Source organism: Nansenia antarctica (genome assembly GCF_963989245.1).
Source record: "Nansenia antarctica genome assembly, chromosome: 7".
NCBI classification, from domain to species: Eukaryota; Metazoa; Chordata; class Actinopteri; order Argentiniformes; family Microstomatidae; genus Nansenia; species Nansenia antarctica.
Window position 1 is genome coordinate 25230352 of NC_137677.1, and position 12952 is coordinate 25243303.

A 12952-nucleotide genomic window follows, 5' to 3' on the forward strand; every position below is an offset into this window, starting at 1 on the left:
CCTAATGAGTGTGTGTGTGTACTCATGGCTTGGACTGCAGGGATAATCGGTAATCAAAGTCAAATTAATCACAGAATTCTCCGACATGTTTTCCACATTACTGACATGCAATGAATATGCGGTGTGGTGTGTCTGGCACCTTTGAACGTATGTTAATAGTGTGTTTTCCGGAGCCTACGTCACTATGTATACTGATGAATGACAAACCATGTTTGCAACCATGAAGCAAATTGTGTTTGCTTATTGCTTTTGTGATTGCTTTTGTTTTTCTGGAAATTATTGTAGTATTTGTGGTTAAAAATTTATTTTTAAAGAGATTTTTCAGTTGGTGCTGGTAGATTCTTACCTCCCAACTAGGGTGGCAAAAGTCCCGTAAGTTTGGGAAACTTTCCGATAATTTCCATATAGAAATGTTTCCCCAAAAATGTGCAACCCTACCCTACTCCCAACTGCTTTTTAGATGTCCTCTGTGTCAATCCACTGATGAAAGACCTCAGGATTGGATAGTGGAGATTTCCACCTCTACCAGCCTCCACTGGTTTGAAGAGCAATTATGGGTAGCTCCGTCTTACCCACTGGTTTGTGTCCTATTGCTTAATGCACCTATCCAATCTTCTGTGATGTCCACAAATGGGTAAGGCTGGGGGTAGGAGACATTTCTTCCATTTCTTCCACTTCACACGTGTCAGCTGCTCTTAGGTCTAGTCATCAGGAAGTGCTGATAAGATTCTAACTAATATAGAATTGTGTTTCTGCTCCTTACACACACAAACTCATAACCACACACAAATACACGTGCACACACATTTTTGTTTGTGTGCTTGTATAATTTCTTGCCACCCCAGAGGGACAAAGGTTATACATTAGCATGGCTACAGCATCTCGCAGGCAGGTTTATAGAGGCAAGAAAGCTAATGTTTACCCATGTCTTTTTTTATTTTCCAATTTCCCCATCAATTACGTATGCATGGAATGTGTTGAATGAAGGTTTCATAATTAATTCCACATCGATGAGTGCCAGTAGAAGCTGGTATGACGGCTGAAACTGAGGCCAAAGGCCACTGCTTGGAGTGAGAGGGAGGGAGAGAAGAAAGGCGGGAGGGAGGGGGAGAGAGAGAGAGGGGGAGGGAGGGGGAGAGAGAGAGAGAGGGGGAGGGAGGGGGAGAGAGAGAGGGAGGGAGGGGGAGAGGGAGAGAGGGGGAGAGAGGGAGGGAGAAAGGGAGGGGGAGAGAGAGGGTGGGGGAGAGAGAGGGAGAGAGAGGGAGGGGGAGAGGGAGGGGGAGAGAGAGGGAGAGGGAGGGGGAGAGAGAGGGAGGGGGAGAGAGGGAGAAAGGGAGAAAGGGAGGGGGAGAGAGAGGGAGAGGGAGGGGGAGAGGGAGAGGGGGAGGGGGAGAGAGAGGGAGGGACAGAGAGGGAGGGGGAGAGAGAGGGAGGGACAGAGAGGGAGGGGGAGAGAGAGGGAGGGGGAGAGAGAGGGAGGGGGGGAGAGAGAGGGAGGGGGAGAGAGCGAGAGGGAGGGGGGGAGAGAGAGGGAGAGAGGGAGGGAGGGAGGGGGAGAGAGAGAAAGAGGGAGGGAGAGAGAGAGAGAGGGAGAGAGAGAGGGAGGGAGAGAGGGGGAGGGGGAGAGACTCATATTAGTATGCAGATTGCAGACTATGCACTGACTGTACCATAATCAGGGCAATTACCATGTGCTGCCTACTGGGCTGGTTCACTTTCTCAAACATTGAATTACTTTTTTTGCCCCCTAGTTGTTGAAATGATGTGATGAATGATAGAGGCATGCGGTGATTATATAACTGTAATGGGGAAAGTTGCACGAACAAGACCACTTTTATAACCTGGATGTGTCACATGACTAGAAGTATACAAACACCAGTGAATGAGATGTGGGTCATCTGTTACCTCTGTTCCACCAAGGCAGTTTGAGGGCCAGTTCGGAGCCGGGGCCTAATCTCCAACCAGTTCTTCGCTTTTCGGCGGCTTGGCCAGGAAAACTGGTTCCAGAGTGGCATCGACACTTAGCTGGTCAAGGACAAAGAACCGCTTATGTCATGGGCTAGGGGCGGGGAGTATCGGAGATCATTAATTTATAGTATCATTAATACTACATTACATATTATTGGTGTCCCTCATTAAATCATTGGATTTGTTTAACTGCAGTGTGTCAGATACCAGCATAGCCGATGCTAGGTAGCTAGCTATATCGACCTAGCAAGCTAGCTTGCAATAAAGGCTAACATTAGCATCTTATGTTCAGTGTTAATAATAATCAAAACATGTTATGTAATTACCATTATCTTCTTGAACATAATCACCGTCCATAGCAATCGTGACGAGCACGAATACGTTGGATCAGTCGTGTTTGGATGCCAATGTCGGCTTGCAAAGCCAGGAGCACCACTTGTAAAGGTGCGATGTAAATCAAGTCAAATCAAATACATTTTTATTTGTATAGCGCATTTCTCACAGGATGTGATTCAATGCGCTTCACATGACATGTGATGACAGATGACAGAGCCGCAAGCAGGCAAAGGGAAAAAACCTGTATACTGTGCAGCCAGGAAAATGCCCTTGCAGCCCTCTACTCATAGAGCGACTACTACCAGTTTGCCTACCAGCACACAGCAGTGGCCCCCGGGGGGCCCCACACACCCGCCCCGCCCCACCACCAGCAGACCCGGCCCAGCCAAGCAAGCACAGACCATAATAGCCCCGCACCAGGCTAGCCAAGCAGGTGCGATGTAGTCCACCGTTGTTGTTGTTGTGCTTGGCGCATTGCTGGGAAAGCATACAGACGTATACAGTGACGTAATGACGCGGCTCTCTAGCCCGTGGAAAAGCAAACCGGTTCGTAGAAGTTTCACAAGTTGAACCAGCTGTGAATCGGCAGAAGCACCAGCCCCAGAACTAGAACTAGGTTTGCGTTGGTGGAAAGGCGGGTAGGCCTATGTGTGTTGTAACTTCTGTACAGAAGGCTAATGACAGTACACAGTAGCCTATTGTAAAACATAACTGAAACGTCCCCCTAGGGAAAAGTGTGTTCCGTCTCACATGATAGGCTCCCGATAGCCTTTTCTCATGTGTTTTCTCATGCGACTGACTGCTCGCGTCCTCCTCTCCTCCCTCCTCCACTCACATCTGACTGAAAACGGACCGGAGGAGCGTTCGCCTCCGATGCTTTTTGAGGACGACATGAGTGGAGGGAGAAGAGGAGGAGGAGGAGGAGGAGGAGAAGGAGGAGGAGGAGGAGGAGGAGGAGGAGGAGGAGGAGGACGTGAGGGGTCATGTTGTGTTTCCTAAGGCTGATATGTTCTCCTTTGGTGTGAATCATCATCACATCCTGTCTTCTGCATGAATCACAGCACACCAGTAACATCAAACCTCTTCTCAACCTCTCTCCCCCTTCTCTCCCTTTGTCTTCCCCTCTCTCTTTCTCTCTCTCTCCCCCTTTCTCTCTCCTTTCTCCCCTTTCTCTCCCAACTCTTTATACGAGTACATAAAAGACATAGCCCCTCTCCGACATAGAACAGCCCCCTCCCTATCGATCCGTCCCTGAAAGGGCCTGTTGTTGCGGTGGGGTGTTGGAGGGGGGGGGGGTGTGGTGGAGCCACCACCCTGCGGGGGCTGCGATGCTCTGTTCACAACGTGTCAGTGCTGGGTGTCTGTGGGCCTCCAGAGCAGCGCAGAGAGAGAGAGAGGGAGGAAGGCAGACAATGCGGGTGGAAAGTTCAGTCTAGCATGATTAAAAAGCCCAGGATTTAAAAATGGGGAGGGGGGGGGTAGGGGGTGTTGTTAGGATGGGATCTACACCCGTGGCCTGTGGGAGGTCAGGCACGGTACCAAAGAGGACGTAGCGAGAGAGCACGGATATGAAACCGTCACAAACGTGACACGGATATTACGTGTGCGTGCTGGTATTAGGTCTGCATCGCTCCATACAGGCATAGAAACCTCTAGAAAACAGTTTACGCCGAGTGAGTCCCTGTGCTGCCTGTGACACACTGGTGACGCATCGTCACGTTGGTCAACGCAGGCATACAGTAAAATCAGTGGTTTCATCCAGGGAGGGGGGTATTCAAACAAGGCCTTGTTGTCTCTGAAACACCCTAAAACCACGGTACTCGTTGTTTTAAAGCCAGTCTATGACACCCTTCACAGACTACTGACATGTTGAAGCTATGTGAAAAGGCCAAGGAAATATTACACAACATCATGTCTGCTCTTGCTGCCGTGGAGAGAACCATACGTTATTCTGTGACATGTTTCAACTGTGTTTGTGTGGCTGTGTGGCTGTGTGTCTGTGTGTGAGCTTAGAGAGAGGGGCGTACACAGTATGTCTGGTATGTAACGTCAACTTCATAAACAATACTAACAACTAACTCCCTGCAGTTTGAACAATGACTGAAACAAGCTGTTGCGATGGCAGAGGGCTTTGTTCAGTATACATGAGCCCTACCCTGTTATGTAGATAATAGTAATAGTAAAAATAATACGTTAGGCTTATATAGCGCTTTTCTAGACACTCAAAGACGCTTTACTAACTGAAATGATCGAGTAGGCTAGTAATAATAAAAAGAAACAAAAAATAAAGAAATAAAGATGTATAGATGAATGATAGATGATAAATATAGATGACAGACTACAATAGTAATCGAGGAGTAAATCCAAGCATTGATAGTGAGCAGCTGTCTACTTTTTGTGTGAGACATTGCCTTGGCTCCTACATGTGAGGGAGGCATGGTAGGCCACCATGACTCATCAGATAACAGCATTAGCACTGGTTGTCCCATCGGAGGTCCATGTGACACTTTAGGAGGGGCACAATGTGACACTTTAGAATAAAAATAAAATAACGTTTCCCTTGTAAAACTCCCCTTCCCTGACTCGTCCGAAATGACTGTTTTTAACATAATAGCCATGGTAACGATTCTTAACACCAGTGACTAAACCCGACCAGTGCATCATTGTCTATGCATGGTGTTGATGTCATTCAATGATGGCACTGTTACACTGCTTTGGTTAGTGAGGACAGCCCTGGGCTCTGAGTGTTAAAGTTAGACTCACAGATATGACATCATCAGATACATCAGGGATCTTCCTACTTATAGTCAACAACAACAACAACAACAACAACAACAACAACAACAACAACAACAACAACAACTGAATTCAAAACTACCCAAGTCCCTTGAGGGATGGCCACATTTAGAATAGCCAATGATAGAAATCTTTGCATATTAATAATAAATATGGCTGCAAGCGGAAATGATCAGGGTCCAAATAGATTGGGAGCATTTTCTGTGATTGTTTGTTTGTTATTGTTTGTTTGTTATTTAATATTTAATGAGATTTGTTTTTCATGAATGCAAGCTGAAATGACGAGACACTTTTATCCAAAGCGATTTACAAGTCTCCCTGGAGTAACTTAGGGCCTTACTCAAGGGCGCACTAGCGGTGGTGTTCGAACTCATGACCTTCTGATCACCAGTCCCTATCCACTAGGTCAGACCTACCCCACACAGTCAGCCCAAGAACGTGCAGATCTAGCATTGCGAGCAGGTGAAGTAGGGCAAAGGCAGGGTTTGAACCCTGAACCTTTGGATTGAGAGACCGAACAGCTTCCCACTGCGCTATTTGTGAAGGTATGTTCCAGTGCATGTTTGCACACACAAAACATACTCAAGGCCATTTTTATAGCCACACAGGCTATTATAATAATAATAATAATAATGTTGTGTATGATTCTAAGCAGAAAGTTACCTTGTTGCCTGTGATGTCATATCACATATTTATGTGCAACAAAGAGACCCTCTCTTCCAGTGGACTAGAGCAGCTCCCTCTGGTCTCAGCCTGACAGATGAATCCCGGTGTCTTCAGGACCCTTCTCTCACTCCCATTAATCACGCAGGTAGGATAACGACCCAATTAGTTAATTTGTGTCGTCTCACACAGCCAGACGCAGAACTCCCATTGGCTCAAGGCAATATCCAACCCTGGCTGACGAGGACAGCTTGTTTGGAGACAAAAGCTCATTTTGACAGTATAATTCAGCATCCAGCCTGCTAATTGGGTGGTAATGATACTAATGCTGTGCCATTAAGGTAGCTAGCAGGCTAACAATGTTCTACACTGACATTGCCACTGATTATACCTGTATATGCCAAGTTGTTCATTTGATAAACGTCAGCTCCTGGGCTTGATGAGGGTAATGGCCGTATGCTACCGGTACACTGCAAAAGGTCAGTTCTTAAAAACAAGAAAATAGAACATAGCAATAGAATTGGACGTTTTGTTTAAAATAAGCAAGATTATCTGCCAACAGAACAGGAAAATGTCACTTGCCAAGATTTTCTTAAAACTAGTAAAAGGTCAGACACAAAAAAACGTTGATTTAAGATATTTCATCTTACTTAGATTTACTTTTTGCAGTGTAAGTATTGAGCCTTTTCTAAAGCACATTAGATACTATGCCAGAATGTCAAATCAGACGGAATCCATTCAGTCAGTGTGTTGTCCCGTAGACGTGTATTCAGTCAGTGTGTTGTTCAGGCAGTGTGTTGTTCAGGCAGTGTGTTAAGTCAGTGTGTTCAGTCAGTGTGTTGTCCTGTTGGAAAGACTTTCACTGCAGGTCTCACGCCCTGTTGTTGCCCTTTCATGTTTTCATTCTCCTCTCTCCTCTAAGGCTTGAGTCATCCTCTTCTGTCCCTTTCCCCTCCCTTCCTCCCTTCCTCCCTCCCTCTCCCTCCTCCACTGCCCCCTGGAACACGATCCACCTACCCTGCCCCCCCGAGGGCACTGCTTCATGGACAAAACGTCAGAATCAGCCTCACCCTTGAAGTGGGATCCTTTTACGTGTGTGTGTGTGTGTGTGTGTGTGTGTGTGTGTGTGTGTGTGTGAGAGAGAGAGATGGGGGGGGGGATAGACCGGTAGTGCTTTGTTTGGAAGGAGAAACGTCTCTGATTTCAAGGTTGTTTCAGAAACAACAACAGGAGCGAGTCAACAAGGTTAGTGTCAGAGGCCCGTGTCCCCAACATGGTCCTGGTGTCAAACCACCTGACCACATCACGCATACACCAAATACCTGCCCTGGAGGTATTATAAATACCTGCCCTGGAGGTAATATAAAACAGATTGCATGTTGAGGAAATTACATTTTACAAGCGGCCCCTCACTACAGACGGAAATATGGCCCCCCTGGACAAGTTTATAGAAGTTTATAGATGCACTGTGGACACGTATATGGTGGCGGAGGAGGTAGAAATCAGACGACAGGCTCATTGTAATGCGTGGAATGGTAGAGGTATGGTACCAAAACAGGCGATGCATGGAATGTATGGAATGGAGTGTTATCAGACACACGTGTACAATGAGCCTGTCCTCCCCTGTCCATTCCTACCGACAGCCCTCCCCTGCTGGGAGGGTTACTGGAACAGTTTGCCAGCGTTGAATAATTGTGATGGCAGTCTGTCCTTTTCTGTGACCTGCCTAAAAATTGTCCCCCCCCCACCCAGCATCACACACAGACACACACACAGACAGACACACAGACACACAGACACACACAGGCCTTGCTATCCTGCTGGTGCTCCTCAATATGTGTTCTCTAACAGTCAATTCACCTGTTAAAGTTGAGTAATGAATCAGGCGTGTGTGTGTGTGTGTGTGTGTGTGTGTGTGTGTGTGTGTGTGTCAAGTGCCTGTTGTTTGAGAGAGGGAGAGTTGAGTTTTTAACACACCTTTATTGTACACAAGGTGAATGGTCAAGTGTCTTACACACCTCTCCTTCTCCGAAAACAAAACAGTCATGTATCTAACACACACACACACATTTGAATACTTTATTTGGTTCCACAAATTATATTATACAAACAGGGAATCAAATATTTCGGGGCTAAGCAGCACTGAACACTTAACACACACACACACACACACACACACACACACACACACACACACACACACACACACACACACACACCAGAAAGAAATTGAGACCTAAAAGAACCCAAATGAGTGCAAAGCAGCCTCCCCTACCTCAACAGATCAAACCTACTACCATTAGACTTCCCCTTCTACCCAGAACACACTGCTGCTCCCTGTGGTCCACATTAGGGCTGCACCATTAATCGATTTTAAATCGAAATCGCGATTTGAAATGACGCGATTAGCTAATCGCAAAGCCTGCGATTTGCCTGCGTTTTTTTTTTTTTTTTTTTTGCCATTTAGCAGACGCTTTTTTAATCCAAAGCGATTTACAATTACGAATTACAGGGACATTCCCCCTGGAGTAACTGAGGGCTAAGTGCCTTACTCAAGGGCACACTAGTAGTGGTGTGGTTTCAGGCGGGATTTGAACTCACAACCTTCCGATCACAAGTCCAACTCACTATCCACTACCCGTATGGGATACGTCATACAGCGCGTCGGATTCAACGTCAATGAACGTCAACGTCAATGAACGTCAACGTCAATGAACGTCAACAATGAACGTCAACGTCAATGAACGCACACCAACAACATCGCACGTGAAACGCCCACGTTTTGGTAGCTAGCAATAGCAACATTCATGGTGGATAATGGCTTCAGCAGAACCAGAAGCAACGTTGGACGATTTAGTCCCGAAGAAAAGCAGCACTTCTGTTGTGTGGAAGTATTTCGGATTTAGGACGACTGATGTGCAACAAAAACAGGTGTTGTGCACGACCTGTCGTGGAACAGTTGCTACATCCAGAGGCAACACCACAAACCTATATCAGCACTTGAAAAAGTACCACAGGCAGCTGTATGACGGGTGTGCGGTCAGAAAGGGAGAGTTGAGTGAAAGTCCCGTAGCCCAGTCTAACAAAGTTAAACAAACTAGTGTTTCAGAGTCGACTTGATTTTAAAGCAACCCAACTTTAAAGCAACCCAATGTAAGTTTAGTTCTTTCACTCGTAGCTCGGGCTGTGGGGGTGCTAGAGGAGGGAGCCTCTAAGTCCCCTGAAGACGTACAAACAAACTGCACGTTGATACGACCTTCCTAGCCGGAGATATGGCCACACTTTAAAAAAACTCCCTTTTTTTTTTTTTTTTTTTGCTATTTTAAAAAATAATAATCGCAAATTAATCGCAATCGCGATATCTGTCCAAATAATCGCAATTCGATTTTTTCCCCAAATCGTGCAGCCCTAATCAGTAATCAGAATACTTTTTCAAAGTAACTGTGGCAACACTGGTTACGAGTGTCACCACGTGGGTTGACCCACATGTGCCGCCGTCACCCCCAGGTGACCCCCCCTTACCAATTTGAGGAGTTTGACGTTTGATGTCGTTGATGTCTGAATACTTTTTTTGATTGACCTTTTCGACATCAACAGGGTGCGAATTGAAGTCTGGGAAGGATGTTGTCTTCAACCCAGAGGACGATGAGTTTGAGCACCAGCTGGATTTGAAGATGGTAAGATGTAGATAGTACTCATCAGTTTTTAATATATATTTTATTTAGCACCTCTACCTCTGCCTTTTCTCTTCTGTACGTTTACACATCGATTCTGAGCAATGACACCCAACTTGATCACCTCTCCGGGAGTCTGAGTGCAGTGTTTCCTCCAGGAATTTTTCCATTGGTGGCGAATAGGTCGCTGCGCGCGCGAATTTTTTCACGTGCACGCGCATGGAACACGCACGCGCGCTCAAAACAACGAACTAATTTCAAACTAGAGGGAGGATGGCAAAAAAAAAAAAAAACTACAAAAATCTTCCCAGAACCTGAATTGCACGACCAGCTGTCGCTGTAGGACACGTTCGATTGCAAAATTAATTTATCCTTTATGTTCCCAGTTGAGGGCGTGTAGCTGTCGTTAGTTGGCCTGCTTTTATTTAGTTATGCGTACGTTTGAGTTAGTCATCTCTAGGATTGTTGTTTGATATTAGCCTATACTTTCTCTTATCTGCATTTGGAGCAACTGTACAAGACCCAACAACACAACTCTGATACAGGTCTAATGTTACCTAGCTGCTTTAGCTAACCCAACCCTGCTACAAGACCCAACAACACAACTCTGATACAGGACTAATGTTACCTAGCTGCTTTAGCTAACCCAACCCTGCTACAAGACCCAACAACACACCTCTGATACAGGACTAATGTTACCTAGCTGCTATAGCTAACCCTGCTACAAGACCCAACAACACAACTCTGATACAGGACTAATGTTACCTAGCTGCTATAGCTAACCCTGCTACAAGACCCAACAACACAACTCTGATACAGGGCTAATGTTACCTAGCTGCTATAGCTAACCCTGCTACAAGACCCAACAACACAACTCTGATACAGGACTAATGTTACCTAGCTGCTATAGCTAACCCTGCTACAAGACCCAACAACACAACTCTGATACAGGGCTAATGTTACCTAGCTGCTATAGCTAACCCTGCTACAAGACCCAACAACACAACTCTGATACAGGACTAATGTTACCTAGCTGCTATAGCTAACCCTGCTACAAGACCCAACAACACAACTCTGATACAGGACTAATGTTACCTAGCTGCTATAGCTAACCCAACCCTGCTACAAGACCCAACAACACAACTCTGATACAGGACTAATGTTACCTAGCTGCTATAGCTAACCCTGCTACAAGACCCAACAACACAACTCTGATACAGGGCTAATGTTACCTAGCTGCTATAGACCCATTTGTACTAAACAACTACAACGTTGTATTGGACATTTTTTTTCTCGAACTAATCCACAGACAGCAGTCTTATTAACGGCCCGTGTGGAGGCGACCCAGCACAGTGGGGATTTCCACTATCAAGCCAAGCTCTACTGTCAATATTTGTGTGTGTGTGTGTGTGTGTGTGTTTTTTACTTTGAACGCAATTTCAATTGCAATGTCCCACCTACATCTCCTCTGTGGAAAACTCTAATCCCGACGCAGCAGTTATTGTGCTCGGCGATTTTAATCACACCAACAGAACTTCCCAATTACAAACAACAGGTGTCATGCCCCAGCAGAGGAGCTAACATACTAGACCACTGCTACGTTACTATCAACGAGGCTTACCGTTCGTTCCCGAGGGCACCGCTGGGAAGGTCCGACCATGCCATGCTGCTCCTCGTCCCGAAATATAGAGAGAAACTTAAATCCTGCAATACGACACCCAGCCATGCAGTTTCGTATCGCTCATAGCCACTGCTAGCTTCAGCAATGTTTGAAGTGTCTGGGACATCTTTTTTCGTGAAAGATCCATCCATCTGTCGCTGTTTTCGTTTAATTTTTCGAAGTTATTTAACGTGATATCTTATTTGTGCACCTAGCTAGCTATATCAGCTTTTTGTATCTTTTAGATGGTACTACCGGTGACTTTTAGCCCGTTATTTGCGAGGAGAAAACACAGGCGTCCGAGCATTTCGGAAGGCAAGACTGCTGAGCGGGGATGGTTGAGTCTGCACGGTTCTCATGCCGGTTCACATTTAGACCAATCAGGAGTAGCCCTTGTGTCACGTCGTCAACTGAATGTTTAATGTCATTAATCTGATTTTGGATCAGCGGTTGCACTGGAGTGCCATGTGTTCTCATGAGCATGTTTAAATGCAGGTATAGGTTGAATGCACGCATAGGTTGCTTTCCCTATCATTGCATGGCGTCTGTGGTCGAAGATGAAATTTGTTAAGCTGAACTGTTGCTGATGCATTTTCAACAACTGCTTACCAAAAGACTGAGACTGAAGATGGCTACTCCCATTGTTGAGGATTGTACTGTTTTCAATATAATGGCACTCAATAGCACTTACAATACCCCACATGCTTTGCAGTTTTTGGGCTATGTACTTAACGGTGTGTTGCAATTCTACCTCTGTTCTCAGGTGTGTGTGGACCCCAGCACCAAGGATGAGCTTCACATTGTGGAGGTGGAAGGGCAGGACACAGAGGGTCAGCAGGTTAAAGCAGTGCTTGCTTCACTGAAACCCTCCACCCTTCCAAGTGTGAGTTTGAGATGTTGACCATCATCAAAATATCAGATTATTCATATACAACTGTAAGCCAAAGCTCAAAAGCGTTGTTAGTGTGGTTGTGAACCAGAGATCAAGCCCGGTGTTTGTGTGTTGCAGGTGTGTCTTGGTGGGTTTGCAATCACACACCCTGCTGTTTTCCGTCTCAAGTCTGGTTCCGGTCCAATCCACATCAGTGGTCAGCACCTTGTCAGTAAGTATGATCACCTCTGCCAGGAACCTGTAGTCGAAGATGACATTTGTTGAGCTGAACTGCTGCTGATGCATTTTCAACAACTGCTTACCAAAAGACTGAGACCGAATACTGCCACTGAAAAAGTGATCCTATAGTGCCGGTAGGAAAAATACTTGTTGGCATAAGCCATCAGCTCTTAAGTTGCCATCTTGTTTTTCTACCAGTGATGGGGGGCGACCAGTCGTTTGATGAGGAGGAGGATGATGATGAGGAAGAGGAGGTTCAAACGTCCAAGAAAAGGCCCGCCTCAGCACCGGCACTGAAATCCCAGGTCAGTCTCCAAACAGTACCTCTGTCCAACCTGGTCTAGTCACCTGAAACAACATGTGTCTTCATCTCTGACACTGACCAGCCCTTTTCTTCTTCACAGAAAAAAATGAAACTGGAGGTGAAGGAGGAGGAGGATGATGATGATAGTTTGATGATGATAGTAGAGTAAGTATAGAAGTTTTCTCTTCTTAGGAGTGTTCAATGCACATATTTTTCTGAAACTGATTTGTAACATGACTCCTCATTAGGGAAGATGAAGAGAGCGAGGCTGAAGAATACCTGTTATATACCTGTTAGAATACCTGTTAAGGTGAGGGTAATTTCTATTGCATTTATTTGAAAAGCCTATATACTATCTGCTTAAATCGTTGCTTGGCGTCTGTAGTCGAAGATGAAATTTGTTGAGCTGAACTGCTGCTGATGCATTTTTCAACAACTGC

The 12952-nt window shown here is 45.8% G+C and overlaps 1 protein-coding gene across 1 annotated transcript in view; it reads left to right on the forward strand.

The window, feature by feature from the left end:
• Nucleotides 1–12681, forward strand: part of LOC308162493 (nucleophosmin-like) — a gene marked incomplete at its 3' end in the record, with an annotated part of 58642 nt that extends 45961 nt beyond the window's left edge. The window contains exons 2-6 of the mRNA XM_080536642.1: nt 9361–9440; nt 11861–11980; nt 12107–12200; nt 12407–12513; nt 12613–12681. Coding sequence (XP_080392768.1) covers nt 9361–9440; nt 11861–11980; nt 12107–12200; nt 12407–12513; nt 12613–12681 — 470 coding nt within the window. The remainder of the gene's footprint in view (nt 1–9360; nt 9441–11860; nt 11981–12106; nt 12201–12406; nt 12514–12612) is intronic.
• Nucleotides 12682–12952: the final 271 nt, after the last annotated feature.